The sequence below is a fragment of the Abrus precatorius genome, unplaced genomic scaffold (assembly GCF_003935025.1).
Source record: "Abrus precatorius isolate BTA unplaced genomic scaffold, Abrus_2018 Scaffold10, whole genome shotgun sequence".
In the NCBI taxonomy this organism is placed as follows: domain Eukaryota; kingdom Viridiplantae; phylum Streptophyta; class Magnoliopsida; order Fabales; family Fabaceae; genus Abrus; species Abrus precatorius.
Window position 1 is genome coordinate 17,574,000 of NW_020874292.1, and position 22,284 is coordinate 17,596,283.

Sequence of the window (22,284 nt, forward strand, 5' to 3'; positions counted from 1 at the left end):
ATTTTTTTTGGAAAAAATATTAAAAATAAAACTTCTTAATATAATTTATATTTCTTGGTTTGATAGAAAAAATTGTCTACTTTCTTGAATTCTCATCTATCATTCTTTACATAATCGATTTTATTGTTTACACATACAAGCGTTTTCATCCTTATTAATAGTGTCTCAACTTTCTTATGACATGATTGTTATGATGATTTCTTACGATGAAAAAAGAAAAAAAAACTAAGGTTATTATTTTTTTATAAAACATTATTAAGTGAACAAGTGACAATTACTTTCCTACCTAAAATTAAAATAAATAACTTTATTTTTTATTTCTTAAAAGCATTTTAAATCTGTACAGTGCCACGTGCTAACTCGGCGTCGACCAGAACAGTGATCATCTCCATCCCCACCTCCAAACTTTCCTCTTCTATACAATACCCTGAGTTGTCCAGTGAAACAGTTGCGGTGATTCTCATGAAAAATGTTATAATTCTCCTTTCCTTTGCTTTCTGCATTGAAATTTCTCACTATCAAATCATTTTTCGCGGTCATTTTCTGTAAGATTCCCTCTTTTCTGGATCGAAACCCTCTTCTTGTAAATAATGTGGAAAATTGGTAGGTCAATAACCGGAGATAATGAGGAAGATGAAGGAGAGAGTTTGTTGGGTGAGGACTCAGGTGGCCTCTGCTCGCTCTCTACAACACAGGTGCTGTTAACACTTTACTCACAAATCTTCATCCCTTACATTTATGTAACCTTAACATTCAAGTTTTTCACTGAACAGAGAATTTACGGATTCGCTGCTTGTTTGGTGGCTGGTCTGGTTTGCATGTTACTGGTGAGAGAAATCTGTGTCTTCCTTTCCTTTCATAACTTTCGATTAGGATCCTCTCATGTGAAGTTTCACGTGAGAGATTTGCAGCGTTTAATCTCCCCTTTAATTTTATTAAAATATATTATTTAATAAAATTTTATATTATAATAATATATATTTGATTATGGAGATTTATAATGCAGTGGTGGTAATGTGACTTGAGAGGATCTCTTTCCCATATCTATATTATTATAATTGCTGTTTTTTACTTGTCAAATGTAGAATTTAACTAGTAAAAATTTAAGTAGTAAAAGAAGCCATAAATCCCATATTAATTAGTGATAAAAAGTTAGATTAAGGGCAAAGATTTAGTTAAATGAAATATAGACTTTTTGTCTACGTATTCTGGCCATTGATATTACAATTTGTCTTGGTGCATTGTGGCAACTAATGATGTTTCTTTCTCCTGTATATGAAATCAGCTATATTTTGTGCTTCACCCACACAACAAATAACTGAGATCAATTTTCTTTTGACATTTTGTCTGTAAGAGGAAACTTTCCCACTACCACTGACTGAAGGTGTAACAATAGTTTCATTTTGCCGTCATGCTTTTTTCTCCTTATCTTGATGCAGTGAGTTTCTTAGCTTGGTTCCTAAAAAAGATGCTACATCTTGCAAACTGGTTTATGAGGGTTGGACCTTGCCATGTAGTTGCTTCAAGGAACCTGCTTAGAGAGAATCCTAGTTGGGCCATGGCAATGTACAAGTTGCCACTGGCAGTATTTGTCACATGAAGTATCTGGAATGCTCTTGGTGAAAAGATTCAAGTATCTTTGTAATTGTTGAAATTACATGTGACGTGGTGTTAATACAAACACTATCCCAATGTTCTTATTTATATACATCTAGTGCAGGCCCTGTCCAATGACACTGCCACAATAACAAGATTTGTAACCTAAAAGATGACTAAAAATGAGAAATTTCTTTTATCTTTAGGATGATTAGTGATGATTAACTTGAAGACTACATCCCATTCTATCATTGGCCTTTTGCCATATTGTAAATGCTATTCCCTTATTTTTGTTTCCTTTCCCGAGGTTGTTATATATTCTTTCTTTGTTAGGATCCTGTTTCCCTTGATTCATGTTAGATCTTTTTACTTCTATGAATCATTATCTATGTTCTGCCCTATAATTACTTTGATTTCCGTCTTAGACTTAGAAAGATATGAATGTCAACATACGACCATGAAGTTTTGCATATTTCCTAAATATTGACATGTTCAATAGAAAAGAATGAATTTGGTTCAGCAACAACAACCAAAGCCTTTTCACATGAACCAAACAATGTCATCTATCTATCTAAGAATAATTTTCAACGGGCCATTTAGATGTAGCTCTGCTTTAACTGTTTATTCTTCCTCTCTATCCTTAGTTATTGGGCTGTCTTCCTTCTGATTAACTCTTCTTACTTGTTTTTCTGTTGGTCATCTTGTCTTGTCACGTGGCCAAATCATCACAGGCAAGATTCCATCATCAATTTCTTAATAGGTAAAACACATTCATTTGGCACCTTGCCTATGCCTTGTTGGCACTTTACCACTCAAGTTGTCTAGCAAAATTTTCCTCTAGTTACTTTTTGTTTATATAGAGAGATTAGACTTATGAATCACACTATGAAATTGTGGTAAAAGGTGATGGAGCATAAACTACAGGATAAAAACTAGGATTATGAATGCCATAATATTGGTTGAGGATTTAAAAAAAAAGATATTAATGTTAAACATGAATTATGAATAAAGACTTTAGAATCTAAGAGTTTTTGCTTGAGCAGAAGTAAGACGAGTATATGTATTGTAAGTTAAGCAAAAAGTAAGACAAGGGTCATGCATTGAAAGTTAAATTAAAGATAATATTATATCACAAGTTTCCTGGTTTAAGTACTTGGGATTGATTTTACAAAATGATGGAGAAATTAATGAAAATGTTACTCATAGAATACAAGCTAAGTGATGAAAGTAGAGAAAGATATCATGAGTTATTTGTAGCCATAAAGTACCTATTAGGTTGAAAGAGAAATTTACCACACTGCAATACAATCAACTATCTTATATGAAAGTAAATGTTAGGCAAATAACATGAAAAATTAGTTGGAGTGACAAAAATGAGAATATTTAGGTAGATGAGTGGTTGCATGAGAAAGAACAGGATAAAAAATGATAGTATACAGGATAAGAAATGATAGTATCCTTGAGAATATTAAAGTATCACCTATAGTGGAAAAGATGACTGAAAACCATCTAAAGTGATATAGTCACATGCAGAGAAGACTTTTGGAAGCATTAGTGAAAAGAGTGGATGGCATAACTTTTAGTTTGATAAAAAGGGATAAAGGGAGACTCAAAAGAGCTTTAAAGAAAGTTATTAAAAGAAACCTTTTGATAAATAATATTTTTGAAAATTTAATTTTTGATTGAGTTCAATGGCGTCATGTGATCTATGTAACTAACCTCACCTAGTAGTAAAAGACTTGATTATTACTTTTTGTTTAAAGGTTCATTTGAAAGAAAATAGCATTTTAAAACAAACGCCATTTCTGCAATTATTATAGGTACAAGTTCCCTAAATTTAAAGAAGGAAATTAAAAAAATGCTTAACAAGTTTTGGAAAATTACCTTCACATAAATTTTAAAATTAATGTGATTTTAAGTCAAATAAAAAGGATTTGACTTTCTAAGTTTGGTTTCAGTTCAGAAGCCATGAAATTTTAAGTTTACTTTTCATATCCACAAAAATTCATGTATTCTAGGAAACTGCTTTTGGGAAGACAATTAAAGAAAGTTCTAGTGTAATGCTATCAATAAATAATTCCAACCTTTTCAAGTAAATTATCTTTTAGTTAAACCTTAAAGCAATTTTTCATGTCTTTTCTTTTTTTCTGAAATCTTGGTAAAGTGGCTCATATAAATGCAATCAAAGCCAGAAAAAAATTGAATATTATATCCTAAGCAACTTGTAGTGATTAATGCAAAAATACTGATATATTTGTTCTCTATTAGTTTCAAAACTTTAGCATCCTCAAATAATTCTATTTTGTTCTATTTTGCAGTCAATGATCGTTTTTGCCAAACCCATCAAATTTGCTGTATTGTTCACATTTGGCAACCTTTTAGCAGTTGGAAGGTAGATTCAATTTACCTCATTTTTGTCTGTGATAGTTTAGAAATAACTTTTCTCAAAGCTATATACATAAGCAAGATAATATTAGAGTTGAAGATATTTTGGGTATGTCCAGTTTAATGTCTAGAAGATTCTTTTAATGTATATAACCATCCCCCAAACCAAATAATCTGAAGAAAACGAAACCATGTAATAGATAACCATGTTAACTGTGAAGCATTTTCTGCCCACCTTGTCCTATTCACTGTTAGAGCTCTTAACTCATTATTTCAGTGTCTTACTCTTTATTGATAAGGCTAGATGTTGTTTTCCTTTCCTTCCTTTCTTCTTATATGTAGGCCAGATGTTTATTTTCATTCAACTTATTTTCTTCTAACATTTACTTCAATTGACTTTTCAGTATATACACTGCTATGCCAGATTGAGTCATTTTTCTTTGTCTTCCAATGTCCTCGATTTAATTCAATAGATTATCTAACTTTGTTTTGTATGTGTGACAGTACAGCCTTTCTTCTTGGACCTATACAGCAACTGGAAATGATGTTTGACCCTGTTCGTCTCTTTGCCACAGCCATATACCTTGTATGTGTGGTTATAGCACTTATCTGTGCTTTGTGGGTAAGCCTTACTTCTTTGATCTCTATAAGAAAGAACCATTAATTAAGTTCGTATGATTTGAGTATACTACTAACTTTATTATTTAATGTTCTTATGAGTCACAAATGTTCTAGAAACGAGATGAGTGTGTAAATTTGAACAATCTTTTCAGCTTGCCTATCATCCTAATCATATAATGCACACTGACCAATTCTTATTGTTGATACTATTAAATTATTTCTATAATCGACCAAGATGTCTCAATTTGTATAATGACATCATGACTCTGCAGCCTTTCTTAGTTGGATGGCTAACTCATACATTTTTCATACTTTGTAGGTCCATAGCAAGGTGTTGACCATAATTGCTATCATAATTGAGATTGGCGCCCTAATTTGGTAAGTTTGCTTTTAGCAGCCTTGTTTCATGACATAAATTTGGGACATGAAAACCGTTTTTATGGAAGATCATTTCAGAATGAAAATTCTTATCATAACATGTTTGTATTGCACATATATGTAGATCATTAATAGATCCTAGTTCTTACAGGTACAGCCTGAGCTATATACCGTTTGCTCGGAGAATGGTTTCTGAGTTGATGATCCGATTGTGTGATACAGAACTTTGAAAAAAATAAATGAAAGAAAAAGAAACAAAGCAAAATAAGGATTTTTCATGTTTTCTCGTAAAGGTGGTTGCTCGGGGTTTTGATTTTGTAGACTAATTCGTGGTTCAGTTGGTATTACTGATTGATTATGTTAGTTTTGTGTTCGTGAAGCCTCATGTAAGTCTTAATGAGGATTCGTGTTCCTGTCCCAATTCTTTCTGTAAACACTTGAAACATGATAACAGAAAAAGAAAAGTGTTGTTTTGTATATATTTTGTATAATGATACAGTCGGGTTCAAACCTCATGCGGAGAATGATAGCCACTAGGTGGATGCATATAGACATCTTTTGTGTCAATCACCACGAATGAAGGCACTTTTGACATCCATATGATAAAGCTTCTATTGACGAACTGCAGCTGCAGCTAAAAGACTTATAACAAAAGTAAAGCGAGCCACTGGAGCAAAAGTTTTGTTGAAGTCTATTCCATATTTTTGAGTATATCTCTTGGCTACTAAACAGGCGTTTTAGTGTGTAATAGTCCCATTAGAATGAGTCAATTATAAATACACATTTTCAGCCAATAGGAGTATTATGAGGTGGAAGATAAACTAAATCCCAAGTATGAGTTGCCCCTAAAGCTTTTTGTAGTCATGGCTTGCTGCCAAAGGGGTTAGTGCTAGCCTCTCAATAAGAAGAGGGCTTGTGGACAGTTGGAATAACAAATGGCAATGGTAATCAGTGAGATAATAATGGGTTTCTCTTACTCTAGTAGATCAATGATGATTTGATGGTTTTTGCTATCCCAATCCTCTAAACGGTCTGAAAATTGTGTCAGCGACCGATCAAGAAACTTTCCATTCCTTGAACTCGCATGTTATAATTGGAACTGTTCAAGGTGATGGTAATGGGTTTTGAGACATCAGATTTCTCCATGAAAACAGAGAAACAGAATAGGGATATTGTAGAAAAAAAAACGAGAACAGGGAGGGTTCTGCAACTTACGCTCTAGATACCATGACAGCAGAAAAAAGTACAATATACGAAGAAAAGTATTGTTTTATATACACCATGTATAATGATACAATCGAGTTATATACATTAGCGGAGGAACTAATTATGAAAATTTAGAAATTGTACAAAGGATATATGATTGCTAACAAAATCTGCTAAATATTTCTTTTCACAATCTCCTATAATTTGGTGTATCCATATAATTACGCTAACAAAACATATATAAACAATGAATTAAAATTGTTTCCACAAAATTATTGAAAATGATACAAAGAAAAGGGGTGTAAAAAGGGTACATGTACTAAGTAATTTATATACATAGTGTCTCGGGAATCGTTTGGTATACACCGCAATTTTCGTAAAACTCATTATATAAACTCAAGTGGCTGTTCTCAGTCACTTAGAATTTATTAATAGATAACGTATTTAATAATTGTCGGTTCTTCAGTTTTACTTACGTTAACTATGAGGGGGTTAATTTTTCGTACACTGCTGGGTAAATTACAGACCTGGAACCGTATCTTTAGCCAAAAGGAACAGGAAAAATCAAGAATAGAAGAAGCTGAGTGCATTTTTCTATTAATGTTTAAAACATGTTAAAAAGTCAGTATGACATGAATCTAATGTAAAAGTTTTACGGCTTTTTTGCTTAATTATTGTTTTTTATTAAATTATAATTTTTTCAAAACTAATTTTCTGTCCGGAGTCAATTAGTTTTGAAAATATTGTAATTTGGTAATGTAAAAAAAACAATAATTAAGTAAAAAAGAGGAAATTATTTGTTGCAGTATATCTTTAATCACTTTTTGAAAATTCTGGAAGTTGTTTATAAATTATATTTGGAATTATGTTTCAGGAAGAGTGTAATATATTTGAAATTAACTTTTTAGAAGTGGTGCTAAAAAAAAGGAACTGTGACTAATAAAAAGGGGCGTAGAAAGCTGCTGATTACTCGAGCATTTCAGATTTGACCAGAAAAATTGAAGTCTTTCAATTGTAACCAAAAAACAAGGAAAAAAATATTTCAATTAAGTAGGTGTTTAGTCAAATTATGGTATGAGCAGAAGGTCTATAAGGTAAGACTTCTCCTAAACCATGGTTTGGGAGTTTCCACAACTAAAATCAAATATGCTATTAGCTGAATGAAAGTCACAGCAAAATATGGCCCTTAATTCTTAATTTTCGAGTTTTGGGTCCTTGATCAATTTTTAGCCCAATAAGTTTTCTGTGTGTCCCAATAGCACAGGGCTTAACTCTCTAAACGACATGATGGGTTCATTGTTCGAAGGAAAATAGTTGATAGACACTAAACACTCAAATAAGAGAAAAAAAAAAGTGATGAATATGGTTAGATAATGTGACATGATAAGAAGAAACAGATTCAGAGAGATGGAGAACGTTAAATGAGTGTTGATAGGTGTTTATAAACTACAACTGTTGAAGAAAACGATTTCAGCTAAATTCTCACTGGAACCATGTTGAAGTTGAAGTGAAAAAAGTGATAAGGTAGAGAAGTGGTGAATGGTGGGTGTGCTCAACATGAGTCAATCTTCAACTACCCACATTCTTTTTGACTTGGAAAACTCAAGTGTCGTTACACTTTAATCTTATGCTTATTTTAGAGATAATTAATTAATGATTTGGAATTACAACCCACTTTTATTTTATGATATATCCTTTTAATCTTTAACTCCTATCAAAAGCTCTCCCTTTTATTATGTGTTACACATCTCACCCTCTTTCTGGGTCCTAGTGCTTGTTGCCACTTACCATAAATTTTGATTCAACATTAGGTATTTACTATAAATTTTGAAATTTTTTCATAATTAGTGTAAGTTGTATTCTCTAAATATTACTTATCAATAATTAAACAAAACAAGTCATAAATAACATACACAACTTATATATTTTTATTTAAAATTAACATATATTAAATATTAACGGTACTTCTAATATTAGAAATATAGTTAGTTATTTTAGTAAAAAAGAGTAACATGTGTTAAATTAATAATAGTATGTTTTTAAAGAAATAAGTATATATTACATTTTTATAATTTTAATATACAAATATATTACTTAAATAATAAATATTTATTTTTAAATACTTGAAGTCAGTTTTTAAGGCCGAGTTAAACCGGTCCTTTAACTTCAATCCTTATACTAAGCCATCAACTTGCTTATCATAGCGAGATACATGACAAAAAATAAAAAGTGAGAAGAGTGGATAGAATAATTCGGTCCTTATCACGTGGTACAAAGCCTTTGCTTTCTTTTTACATTAATTAATAATCCTCACAAGAGTAAAAGGTTGGTGAACTTTTTCTTTTTCAATTTTCTTTTTCCCAATATAAAAGTACGTGTGCTTATAAGTTGCAGCTTCAACCAAACTTATTCATAATATTTTTCATTAAATAATATGAGAATAAATAAAATAATAACATTACATGAATGTTTTTTTTTTTTAAATTTCAGAATATTATCATTATTTCTCAATAAATAATTGGCTAATATTAAGAGACCAGCCACAAGTTACATTTTCTTTCTGTGATTTCCAGTGACCAAAAGAAAAGAACGTTTCTAGACAAAATCATTTGTATGAAATAAAAAGAGTTACATGCCACAAATAAGCATTTATAACCTATGATTTTGCTCTCCTAAGCTTTATTTGATTCCTACATCACCGTACCCATTTGACAAATCAAGTGTGTAAATTACACGCAAATATCCTGACATCATTGCAGTTAGGTTTATTATGGAAAAAAAACCAAAACATTTCATCATAAAAATATCAGCCAGTGGCATAAAATGTCAGTGTCATGAACAACATCTGAAAGTTTCCAAACACCTTTCTCATAAATAAAACAAAAAAAAAATGGAGTAGGAATGGAATTTGGTTTTGACTAATCCATTGTACAAAACAAAACGATACACAAAGCCAGGCAATTTGAGTTCTTTTATTTATTATTTTTTGCTAAAAATAATAAGGCAATTTGGGTAGGTGAAATAGTTTAATTGATTAGGATTAGGATTAGGATACTATTTTTCTGATACCAAGTTTATAATCAAAAGAGGAGTAAAACTAGAGTTTTCACTAAGTTACTGTTTGAAACTTTCCCAGCTACCACTCAATGATTGTGAACGATGTATCACCTACTAATAACCAACCTACCACACCATCTAACCCTATTGAGGCATGACCTCATCAAATAACACAAGGTTTTGAGAAATAAATAAAATATGTACTACTAAGATTCCAAACAAAACGGTTAGGATTCCATTTTGTTTTAAAATGAAAATTTCCTCTGGGAATCATGAGAGAGAGTGGCGTGACATTCATCTTTTGATTATTCTTTGTCCATTATTGAATTGTTTAGAAGATTGTTTTAGGGATGCTTAGTTGTTTAATCCACAAAGAATCAATGAAAGCACTTTCAAGAAATTTGAGTCAAATAAAGCCATCTAATTGCTTTTCGAAGGGGTTTGAGTTGATACCCACCATCCATCATTTGACTAAATTTGAATTATTTGGAGCAAATCTATGCTTTTGATAAACTAAAATTTCCTGAGCCATCTGCTTTTTGTTTGTCTTCCTAATAGAATATCAGATGTCCACTTATTTCATTTGCTAGATTTTTACTTTTCAGTGCACTTTGGCACCTTTTAAAAAAATGCTTCATTTTTTAATACCGAAATTTACACAAGTATTAAAATGATAATGGAAAGCAATTCCTTTTGTCTGTTTTTTTAGTTCATTTCCTTTTCTTCTTTTTCTTTTAAAACGATCGACAACTATCAAGAACTTTGAATATGATACTCAACTAATTTATTTCTCATTTAAATGAATTAGACTAATTTTGTTCAAATATATTTTTTTTTTGTTGAATTAAAATTGACTCAATCTATTTAAATGTAAAATACAAATTTGATTTAAAATTATTATTCAATTTACTGAAACCAATGAAACTTGAACCTCAAATCAAACTAATCCATTTAAATACTTTTAACATAAAGTAACATATGAAATTGCAAATAAAATATAATTAATTACACACACAAACTTGGACTAATTTTGAGTTTTTTTAATCTTGAATTCAAGTTGAATTAGTAAACATGAAGTTATGTTTTAAATTATTTTTCAATTTTGTTATGTAAATAAAAGGAGATATTTGTTTTACTTAATCCAATGAAATTTCACTATCAAATTAATAGGCTAAGCAACTTCCTTCACTTAAATTGTTTGAGTGAGTTTGAGATCTTTCATGATTAGATAGAGGTATTAGACTTCTTGTCAACAATTTTTTTTTATTCCTGTTTAATTCAAAAAAAATTATTTTGTAATATTTTTTTTATTCTCTTCAAATATTCAACACTTACTCATTAAAGTAAAATAATTCTTTTATATCAAGACAACTAAAAACCTACTTCAATTTAAGTTTTATATAAGGGCATGTACAATATTCATTCAAATGATCTTGATAATATATAAAAAACTTAAAAAATGTTTCAAATTTTATTACATATACATTGTAGTTGTCACAGTCATAAGTCTTTTATTTTGTCTCTCAGTATAAGTGACAACTCATATTTTGTAGATTGACTTTTTTTTTTTTTATCTTAGTAAATATTCTTATAAAGCAATAATTTCAAGCATTAAACAAATTTTTTGAAATTCTTCAATAAATTGCTCATCCTTTGAGAGTCTACACAAGATCAACTAATAGAACAAAGTTTATAAATTATTTAATTTAATTCATTCAAAATCTTCTAATGTCAAGCTTATAGAGAAATAAAAATATGTCTTTTAATTATCTTTAACAATTTTTTAGATTATTTCTTTAGCTTGAAATCCATCAAAGCTAGTTTGTGTGATGACTTTCAATCTAAAATATCTGCTTCAAATATTTTTTTAATATTTAGTCTTCTAAAAAGGCAACAAGCTTTTGATTATTGAAAACACATTTTTATAATTTTCTTTTTATCTTCAAAAGTAGGATCTACAGTTTAGAGACAAACAAAAGTTTCTTCCCTTGTCATATTAACACAAACTTTAAGAGGGCTCAATTATATTGGATCTTCAAGTACAATGTTTTCTAATAAAGTATTTTTATGACCTTTTAACTTCTAAAGCTTGAAATTATTTTCATTTAGTTATATATCTTTCATTTTTGTGTAAGCACTAGTAATTTTTATGAAACGAACATTACTTTTTGTATCACAATTATTTATTTTAATGAGACATTTTAAATTTATTTATTTTTATAAGAATATATTAATATCCTTATAATAGTAAACATAACTTTGTATGAAATAGCTTGGTGTTATTCTTAAAATATTGTTAGTCAAATATCAATGTTAAGACAATATAAATACACTGTGACTAGTTTGTGGATGGATTGATGATTCAATCTCCTAAATCATTGATATAAGATATTAAGTCTTCATACCAATGCATAATAGGAGAATAAAATGTTGTATTAACTCATCTTGTGAATTTTGTATAGATCATTGCATGAGTGTAATTAACAATTTTCTATGTTTTAATCTTACATGACAAACTTTACATTTTAATCCAATGAAACAACACCCATAACCATGTGATCATAAAATTAAAGATTAGAGATAGAATAAATTATGTGAAAAATGTGAGTGATCTAGATGAAATTTGTCTCTCCTATAAAATAGGAGTAATATTTATAAGGTGGCTTTTTTATAAGATCAACGTATGATTGTATGGTTATAGTTAGTAAGATAAATATGAGATATTTATTTTTAAAAAAAAAGTATGCTTGAGCATTAAGACAATAAAATTAGATTTTATAAGAAAATATATTTTATGCCTTGTATTTAATTAATATATGAGCAAATGAATTAATCATATAGTATATATTATCAAATAAATAAGTTGTGTCAATTCAATGATATTATTAAAAAATAGTGATATATTGTTAGATATCACTTATTGTTTATATTAAATATAAATAATTTATTTTTAATATCATAAATCAAATATTAAAAAATTGAGGGTGAAAAACAAAAACAAACTAACTATAAAAGAAAGGCATGTTTAAACAATTCATTTTGTCAACTTCTTGATTAGTGATAAAATGCACTTTATAAATCTTTTAGAGACTAAGAAAAACACACAACTTAACCCTTATATAATTTTTAAAACTTTTAATTGGAACCTCTAATTTTTAAAATTATATTAAATAAGTCTTTTTTCATTAAAAATATTAATTCTATTAGAAATTATGGTTCATCTTTTTCATCTCTACAACTTCTTCCTCTTAGCTTATTAGGCTAAAATTTAGAAAAGATCAAGAATACAAGAAGCACATTTGTAAAAGAATACTTAGAGTTGGATTTCCTAGACAAGTTTAGTGTAAAAAGATCTGGTTTATGAGGTACATTTTAACATTGATTAATAGTGAAATTCTTGACTATGTATCAACAACTGGAGATAGCCCTTAGATTTATGTGTGAACTAGTATAAACTACTATATTCTATTCTTTTAGTTCTATTTGTAATACATTAAAATTTTCCTAAAAGAAAGGAAAATATTTTTTTAAGAAAATTTTATTTTCTCTTTCTTTTGTTTGGAAAACTAGGTTAGATCTACAGGTTGTCTTATAACACCTTAAATTTAATTTTAATTAAATAATAATTTCACAAATCAAATAACCAAATTTTCATAAAAGATTTCGAAATAAGTGAAAGGCTACATATTAATATCAAATAACTGCTACAGGACTAGTTCAATTACAACAATTTCAAAATAAAACTTAAGTCTTATAGCAGTCCATCCGTCCCTTCACTAAGTCTGGTGCTGATCGTCTTGATTACCTGAAAAATGAATGTAAGGGTGAGAACTCTACACTACCTAAAAATACACAATTAACGTAGAGTCTCATCTTCAGAACATTTCCAATACATTAAACAAATACAATCACAAGCAGCATTATCACACAGCTCATGTTAATTTAACACCGATGCACTCACAGCATAAATACAATACATAAACCCATGCATATGCACGCCAGCCACACTCACTGTGAGACTGTGATTACAGATTTACACCATGAATGGTTGCTGGTTACTCCTACCTCACAGATACCACGTGGGCAGTCACGGATCACTCAGCAAAGGTAATGCTCAGAGGTCTAGTCAGGAAGAGAGTGTGTGACTCGTGGTGCACCCGTTCCACAGTCGGTGTCACCACCACTCTCTCCTCCCCAAGGTATTTCTACCGTCGTCATCTTCCACACCCTCAGTGTATCGCTGAACCATTCACAACACATTACAACTGCGCTACACGCCCCATTCACAAACATTTCATTCACGCACGCAATATTCATGCTTGCACATGGCACACCGCCTATATTCAATTCACAGCACACGACACGCAGTTTACAATTATTGTTCCTATTACACGGCCCTTGGCTCACATTTTCACAATATTCATTCAAATATACAACACAAGTGCTCATACTCATTCTATCACACAACATTTACATATAATCCAAATCCATCAATTTCAGATCACACACATAATGTTCACATATCACGGCACATGGCTCACATTACATTTCTCAGCAATTTCCTAACTCAGTCACAACACAATATTCAGCAGAATATCAACAATTCATGCACAAAAGAGTAGGATAGAGTCCCCCCTTACCTTGGATTGAAGACCCACACTCGGATTCGACCACGAACCTACTCCCTACACAGATTTCGGCCTAAAACACATGGAAGAACTCCATGAGAACCCAAGGAAACCCAGAAACACAGAAAAAGGGAATAAGAAATGGAACCCTAACCATTAAAATTTACCTCCAAGCATTCTCCACACAAATTGAACCTTCAATTAATCTCTCGAATGGCTTTGGAGGCAATTAATTGGTGAAATAGGGCTTTTGGTATGAGAGGATCCAAAAGATTTTGAAGGGAGAGGAAGAAATAACTCTCCCCGAACCCTAATCCCCTTAAATCCTTTCTGGTCGCGCACCCTCGCTACAACAAGATATTCTCGCTGCAGCGAGAGGTGTCTTGCTGCAGTGACGCCCTCTGTCGCCACAGCAAAAATTTCAGATAAAATTGCACTCTGGTTTCTGCAGAATCTCGCTACAGCAAGACTGCACCCAGAAATGCACCCCAAATTGTTGCTCTGTCGCCACAGCGAGAAGGCGACAGTTCTAGTCCTTCCTCCCAGCTCGCTACAGCAAGAATTCTCTCGCTGGGGAACAGCCCAGCATCACGCCCTGCACTTAGGTACTTAGCCCATCTCAGTCCTATTCAGTCATGTATACACATAAATACACACATCCATATAATACACATAAACATCATTATCAAATAAATTCACACACATATGAATATATATACATATATAATAATAATAATTAATATTACCAAAATTCGGGGCATTACATATCTCGCCAAAAATAAGAAAAAAAATTGCTACTATCTTCGTATATGCAAAGATGAGCAAGGGTAGCAAACTAATAAATTAAGAGTTAAATTGATTTCGTAGTATAACAAGAATAATGTACAAGAATATATGAAGAAAGTATTGTATTGGTCTAAGAATGTTCTTTGTTGCAGACATGCATGGTTGTGTACATGACTTCATTAAATGTTGAGACTACATTTTGTTATACTTTTATCATATAAATCATCTTTTGTCATTCCTTTTAAGTAAAAGATGTTATTATTTGAATTTTTTTTAATCTAATGTTGTTGGAAATTGAACACGTAGTGTAATGGAACATCAAAGATTCTCAATTACTCTTGTGACATAAGCAAGAAAAGGAACACTCAAAATTTGAATAAGTTTACGTGGACACAAACATGGTAGTGGCATCCACGTCTCTGTTATAGTCATGTCTCTATAGCAGTCATGCTTAATTTATAAGCACATGAAGGTGCTTAACTTTTTGACAATTAATATACTAATTCTCTCATTCCATATGTTTTGTTATTTAAGGTTCCTACACATAGATTAAATGTGTGTTTGAGTACTATTTATTAAGTGAACTAATAAGTTTTTTTAAATGATGTCATAAATTTAATGATACAATTTTTAACATGAGATAAAAATAATTTTTTTTGATAATTTATACTAAAAAGCTTAATAAATTAAGCTAAAAACAACTTTGAGAGTCATAACTTATTTTTATAAGTTGTTCATAACTTTTCTAAAATAGGCACTAAAAAGTTTTTAATTGATGTAATATATTAATCACATTTTGACAAAAGAAAAATTGAGTAAACTATGAAGTTAGTATATAAGATTGTTAGAGTTGTACATTTTAGTTCTTTATATTTTAAAATATTTTTGATGGTCCGTGATGAGACACTCCTTAATCATCTCATTTTAATTAAATATTACAGTTAAATGAGCTTGAAAAGAGTTAAGCTAATAATGGTGAGTACTAGCTTCATCCACAACAAAAACTTTACATTATAGCTTACAATTATTGAATTATTATAACTCATTCTTTTCATTATAAAATGGAAAAGAAATAAAAAGTACATAACTAAGGACCAAGACTTTGCTATTTTCAAAAGATAAAAAATGTTTATCAACCTAATGTCTTCTTGGGCTTCTTCCCTAGCTCAGTCCAGTCTTTTATGCATATGTTCTCATGAATTTATGGAATAAAGATCACATAAACACAAATAATGAGTATATGTTTCATAAATATTTAATGGGTGTACTTTAGATAGGATTCCCTAAATGACTTTGAACTTAAGTTTGGTTAATCCTTATTATGATTTTTGACAATAAATTGAAATCTTGTGTCACATTCATTTACCTTAATAGGCTAAGTTTAATTCTAATTGAATTTTGATCTAATTCCTTACATCACCAAAATCCTACATTTTCCCTAACTTGTTAGCTTATTCACTAAGTCTTCTAGTTATATTTCACTTATACTCCCTTAATCCAATCTTAGTTAATTTGTAATCAATTTGGTTGGTTAACTAGACATACTACTTCAATACTTAGTTGGTCCGTTTTGACATAACCTCCCTTCGTTGACTTATAATTTAACTTTAAAAAAATCCTCATTTAATTCTTAAACTTGTGCATAGAAGCTTAATTTTCATCATTGGGATACTTTGTGTGTTTAAGAAATTTACATGGGCTCCCTTTACTTTACTTTTGGCTTCTTAATCAAGTTTTTATCATTACATTTTAAATAAAATTTCTTATAACTTCTATCATAAACTATATACCTAATTCTTTGGACTTGGTCATCCCTTCCTCTGGCCTTAAGCTAATTATTTTGATACAGTTAATATTAAATAAATTAAATTTAAACAATATGTTCACATGTCAATTTCTAGTGTTAAGTTCAAATTGAATTGGATTTTATCAAGGTCTTCACTTCACCTCCCAAGGCTACACTAAATCCAAATTGAATCAATTCACACCTAAAACCTTCCTTGACTATTATTTTTTAAGTCTCTATGCTTTGATTTTTAATCATATTCATTGCCTTAGATTAATTCATTTTGAATGTTGATTTTGTCACTTCAATTGTACATTAAAGCCTATACGATATAGTAAACTTTATTTTATTCTTTTATATTCATAAAATTTACTAAATAAGGTCACTAATCTTTAAATAAATCCAAAAATTAAATCCTATTGCGTATTAATTCTAAAACTAATAAATTATTTTGGTAATTTAGTTTTAAGAAAATTACATGAGAAATATAATTCTTTCTCCTTGAGTTATTTCTTACTTTTGTCTAATCAAAGAAATATCTTTTTTATGATTAAATTTACTAAAATAATCATAAATTGGTAAAATTTGAGGAACACCACTTGAGATTTCTCTTTCTTCATCAATTTAGTCCTTAAGAACATCAAACGATAGAAAATAGCAACAAAATTATGAGATGTTACATTAAGTAAAATAGAAGAATATTAGGAGCAATTATAAGAATTCAATGAAAGATCAACATCCTCTAACAAAAAAACAACATTGTATAAAAGGAGTAAACCTCCAAATTGGTCCTTAAGACTTTGTTTGGAGGAAAAGAGAAGGAAAGAGTTTGGAGGAGGAAGGAGCAGAGGAAAAGAGATGTTAAAGTTTTTCCTTGTTTGTATGTTTAATATTGAGAGAGAAGGGTACCAGAGAATTTAATCATAAATAATATTATTTTCTTTTATATCTTTTATTCATATTTTTTTCAAAATACAAAAAATTAAATATTTTTCTCTCTCTAAAAATTAATATTATTAAAATAAAAAAATTTTATTTTTATAATTGTTTAAAAATATTCTCACTTTAAAAACCAATATATTTTGAAAAAAAAAAATTCTAATTGTGAAAAAGCACGAGAGAGTGGAAAAGAAAAAACACTCGGAGAATTCAAAAAACTAATGTTAGGAGGGTTTTAGGAGGTTTAGAAAAACTTCCTAACTCTTCTCCTATTTAGTTAACTTCCAAATGGGAGTTAAACTCTACTAACCCCTTTCCTTCCCCTCCTAAACGTAACATCCAAACATAGCTTAAGATTGTTAGGAGCAATTAGAAGAATTCAGTGAAAAGTCAACATCCTTTAACAAGTGTTTGCAACCCCAAGTCATGTTATCATTAACAGAATCTAATGAATTATAATTTAATTTAGCTTCTCCAACTTGAAAAAGAATCTTCTAGAATCACATACAGTCAAAGATCCTTTGAAAAATATTTAAATTGGAAGATGAAACAATGTGTTTCCCTACATGTTCAAGAAATATAAGGATAAATGCCAACACTTTAATCCTAATTGGGACCCTCTTCATACTCAATATCAAAATCACCACCATCAAAATCTTTACAATAACCATATTCAAAGCTAACATGAAGTCACAATTATTGACCCAAACTGAAATTGCGACTTCATCAATGTTTTGTTCTATCTACGAACTTAGCAATGAAATCTCAAAAAAAGGTTGACAAGGGAGTGATTGTCAGAAATGTTGTTAATGGATTAAGATATTGAGGTTAAGTAGTTTTTGAAGCAATATTTCTTGAAACGACTTTGGCGATTATAGAACAATGAAAATTAGGATATTTGGGAAACATAGTTTTTCTTCTACATATTACTTAATGACATTTTGTTGCTATTGTCCAATGATTAATGACATACATTATTGCCAGTTTGAGTGAGAGAAACTTAAGCCTAGAAAGCTGATATGTACTGTTATGTGAGGGAGAGGAAGTGTTTTGTTCATAAAATTCAAACAAAATATAGCAAGAAAACAATGTGAAAGCTATTTTCAAAAGGCTTAATTTTTTTTTATAATTATGTAATAAGTGTTTTCAAAATTGGTTAATATAGATATGATGTAATAAAGTTTTCATAAATTTAAAAAATGTCACTACCTTCTTTTTTTTTTACATCATTTGTTTCATAATTGATGCAAAAACAATGTAAAAGCTTATTGTAGAATGTGTTTCTTGCACTAGTGCCTCAAAGACTAAATTGATGAACAAAAAAAATTCCCAAGGACCTTTAAAGGCATTTTAAATTCTTAAAGACTAAAATTCTTGACTCCAACAATCTCCAGGACCAATTTAAAAGTTTATTCGTAGGATTCATTTACTAATTTCTAATGGTAGATGACTTCAACGTCCAAATTGATAGACAAAGGACAATCTTAAGGACCATTAAAAGTATAATAAAATTTAAGAGATTAAAATATCCGTAACACCTATAACATCCTTATTTTTATATTTATTATTATAACATTGAATGTTGATTGTATATGTGAAGTTATTTGAATTTTTTAGAGTTTAAATGATGTAGATTACAGATATCTCGCTGTAGCAAGATATTTCTCGTTGTGGCGAGAAAGTGCGTCCAAAATCAAGCTCTTTGATGCTCTCTTGCTGTAACGAGGAGCTCTCACTATAGCTAGAATGACAGATAGCAAAGTGAAATTTTGTTTAATTTTTTCAAGTTAGAAAACTTGGATTACAATCTAAGTTTTGAGCTCTCCTCTATTCTCTCGATTTCTAACCTCTCTTCTCAGAAAAATCTCCCCAAAACCTCAATTCCCCTCTGAATTCGAGCTTGGGAACTACATCAATCAACTTCAAGAAGATCTTGGTTCTTTCATCAAAACCTTTCATAAACCCTCTTTCAAAACTTCGTTTCAAGGTAATGAGGGCTCTATTTTGTTATTTAAAGCATAATAAATATTTTGTACCCATGATAGTACTTTGTGTATGTGTTTTTTATGATTTTTTATGATTGAATGACATTGGATTGTTATGAAAGTATGTTTAGTTGATTTTGGGTATTAATGATATATTCTGATAAGTGTTGGGAACTTAGCCCGGAAGTGCTTTACTAAGCACGATCTTTTACTTGAATGGTGGATTTGGTACAAAAAGGAGTATGGGATAAGTGTAAAAAGCTGAATGAAGCTAGTGTGAATAGTTACAAAAATACACTGAGGGTATAGAGTCTGGAAATGATGGAAAATCTAGGAGAAACATAGGGTGGTGAGCAACATTTGCACATGTGTACACACTCTTTCTGAGAGTGAATGCGCCATATGGCCTCACACTTGTTTTCTGACTAGACTCCTACCTATATCTTTGCTAAGAGGCCCGTTGTTGTATATGTTGTATCCGTATGCATGGGTAATCGACGACTATATACCTAATTGTGTAAGACCTCAAGAACTGCTGGAGGCATTGTATATCTGTGATCGCAGCACACTGGAAGTGCGTATATGAAAAAAGGGAACATAATGATTTATAATGGAATATATGTGTATTTAATACATTGTTGTTGAAATTGATGTTATCTTTTATTCTATGGTTATGATTATGCTGCAATGTTAGTCTTTAAATTAGTGTTATGTTTAAATGATAAAATAGAATCTCATCCTTACTAACATTTTCAGGAAATCAGGATGATAGAGCATCAGGAAAGAATTAGACTAATAGATAGTTTTGTACATAATAGGCTTAATTATGTGTTTAATGAATATTAGAGGACTTGTTATTTTAAGTTTGTTGTCCTTGTTGAAGATATAACTAGGACTTTTATCATGTTAGAGATAGATTTCTTTTATAGTATTCCTTTTGCTTTTCCTATAGGTAGAATACATCATGCCCTATGTATCCATATCTATAGAGGTTTTGTTAGAACTCCAATAGCCTTCACATATCTATTTACATATCACGACCATGATCATCTCGGAAGACTGTATAGATAGACTTTTGAGCGAGTTACTAGCACAGAGGTCACAGCTAATTCAGGTAATCGTTATCTTGGATCAGACGATGATCTTGATTCTAACGACCTAGTAGAGATTGAGAGTTGGCATGGAAATGAATAGTATCGAGTTCTCAATGTTGGAATATGTTTTGGGGCTGCTCTAGGACTTAAATTACTTTTTGTGATGTAATTATTTTGGTCATATAAATATTATTTTGAGTCCTAATAAGTTTGTAATTAGGCCCTCTTTTACAGTCATTTATTCATATTTGACCTTTATTTTTATTGGATTTTACACTAATTTATTTTTTAGTTGTGCAATTTGATATAAAGAGGCCATGAGTAGATTTCGATTCATTTTAGGCCCAAATGAATGGGTTTAAAAGCTTCACAGCAATATGCACGCCTAATGAAGCATAGGGGTGCTTTGACAATATGCATGACTGTGCTGCACCATCATGCATGGCCGTGCTTGTTTGCATTAGCCAAACTTGCCTAGTTTAAAGGAGTTCTAATTCTATAAATAAAGAGGGGGAGGCATCGTAGAAATGATCTTTTTCCTAAGCATCATTTCACATAAGGCCCTTCAAGATTCTTGATCACTTTCACCTCTCTTGAACAGACCTTTGGCTCACCCTTGGCGACACTTGGAGATTCAAGTGACCATACTCGAACACCGAAGATTCATCTCTTGTTCTCGTTTGCTTTTCTCTTCATTATGGATATGTTATTGATTATTTTAGCTTTCTCTTTCTACATGAGTAACTAAATCTATAGCTAGGGATATGAGAATTATTGTTCATGACTTTATGGAATTTTGATATTTGAATCTAAATTTGATTTCCGCTTTCGTAATTAGAATTTATCTTATCGTTTCTCATTCTTAACCCTAATTAATTACATCGTCAGGCAATCGTACCTCGGTTAATTAATAGATCTATAGGATAAAACGAGATAAAAGATTAGGTAGACCAAACCAATCTTCATCTTCTAATCGTTATTGAATTAACAAATTCATAGGCTCTTTAGGCTTTTTCTAATTGATAACTCGCATGACCATTGGGGATATTAACTTAAAAAAAAGAATATTAATATTGCATGACCAGTGGATATTAATAGTATTAGTATGAATGATTAGTAATCATCAGGAAATCGAATTTAGATCTAAATAGAAAAATAACATAAAGGATTGAATGAGAACACCCATACGCCCTTGGTTTCTCTCTGATAAGTGTAACCAAGACGTGCTCTGTGTTTCTTGCTCTTAGTTTTTACAATTGATTTTATAAATTCTCATCCTGATTAGTCTCGCATATTTGAAGCTCAAACAATTAAATTAGAAAAACTCTTAGTAGTTGATAAACAATCCTTGTGGGACGATATTTCGGGAACTTAGTTGAAAACTCTTTATTACTTCTCGATGGGTACACTTGCCCTCTGAATAAGTTTTTGGTGCCGTTGTCAGAGATTATTATTTTTTCAATATTAAGAAAATCTTGAATTTAATTGATTTGAGCAACTTGTGTTTTGTTTTATTTTGTTTTGTTCATTGTTAGAATTTTCTTTTATATTTTTATAATTTTCGTATTTATTTTATTCTCATTTTTTTAAATTACTTTTGATGTATGCTCACTCGTTCTAAGTGTTCTACAACTTATTTGTTTGATTCAAAAATTGAAAGGATAGTTCGTAGACAAAGAAAAGAAGTGAGGGAGCAAAGAATGGAAGAGGGAAGGAGATCGATCCAAGATTACATGACACCCAATGCCAGAGGCGCTCCTGGAAGCATTGCGGCACCTAATGTGGAGGCAAACAATTTTGAGTTGAAACCAGCACTCATAACC

The 22,284-nt window shown here is 30.4% G+C and overlaps 1 protein-coding gene across 2 annotated transcripts; it reads left to right on the forward strand.

The window, feature by feature from the left end:
- Positions 1–434: 434 nt before the first annotated feature.
- On the forward strand, positions 435–5,428 carry LOC113852624 (vesicle transport protein SFT2B). 2 transcript variants are annotated; one of them, XM_027482940.1, is made up of 6 exons: positions 435–695; positions 774–827; positions 3,915–3,988; positions 4,486–4,603; positions 4,922–4,980; positions 5,123–5,428. In XM_027482940.1, the coding sequence occupies exons 1-6, from the start codon at positions 591–593 to the stop codon at positions 5,208–5,210; spliced, it is 498 nt and encodes a 165-aa protein (XP_027338741.1). In that variant the 5' UTR covers positions 435–590; the 3' UTR covers positions 5,211–5,428. The 2 variants fall into 2 exon arrangements, with proteins under 2 accessions (XP_027338741.1, XP_027338742.1); XM_027482941.1 differs by having other exon boundaries at positions 5,132–5,428.
- The last annotated feature ends 16,856 nt before the right edge of the window (positions 5,429–22,284 follow it).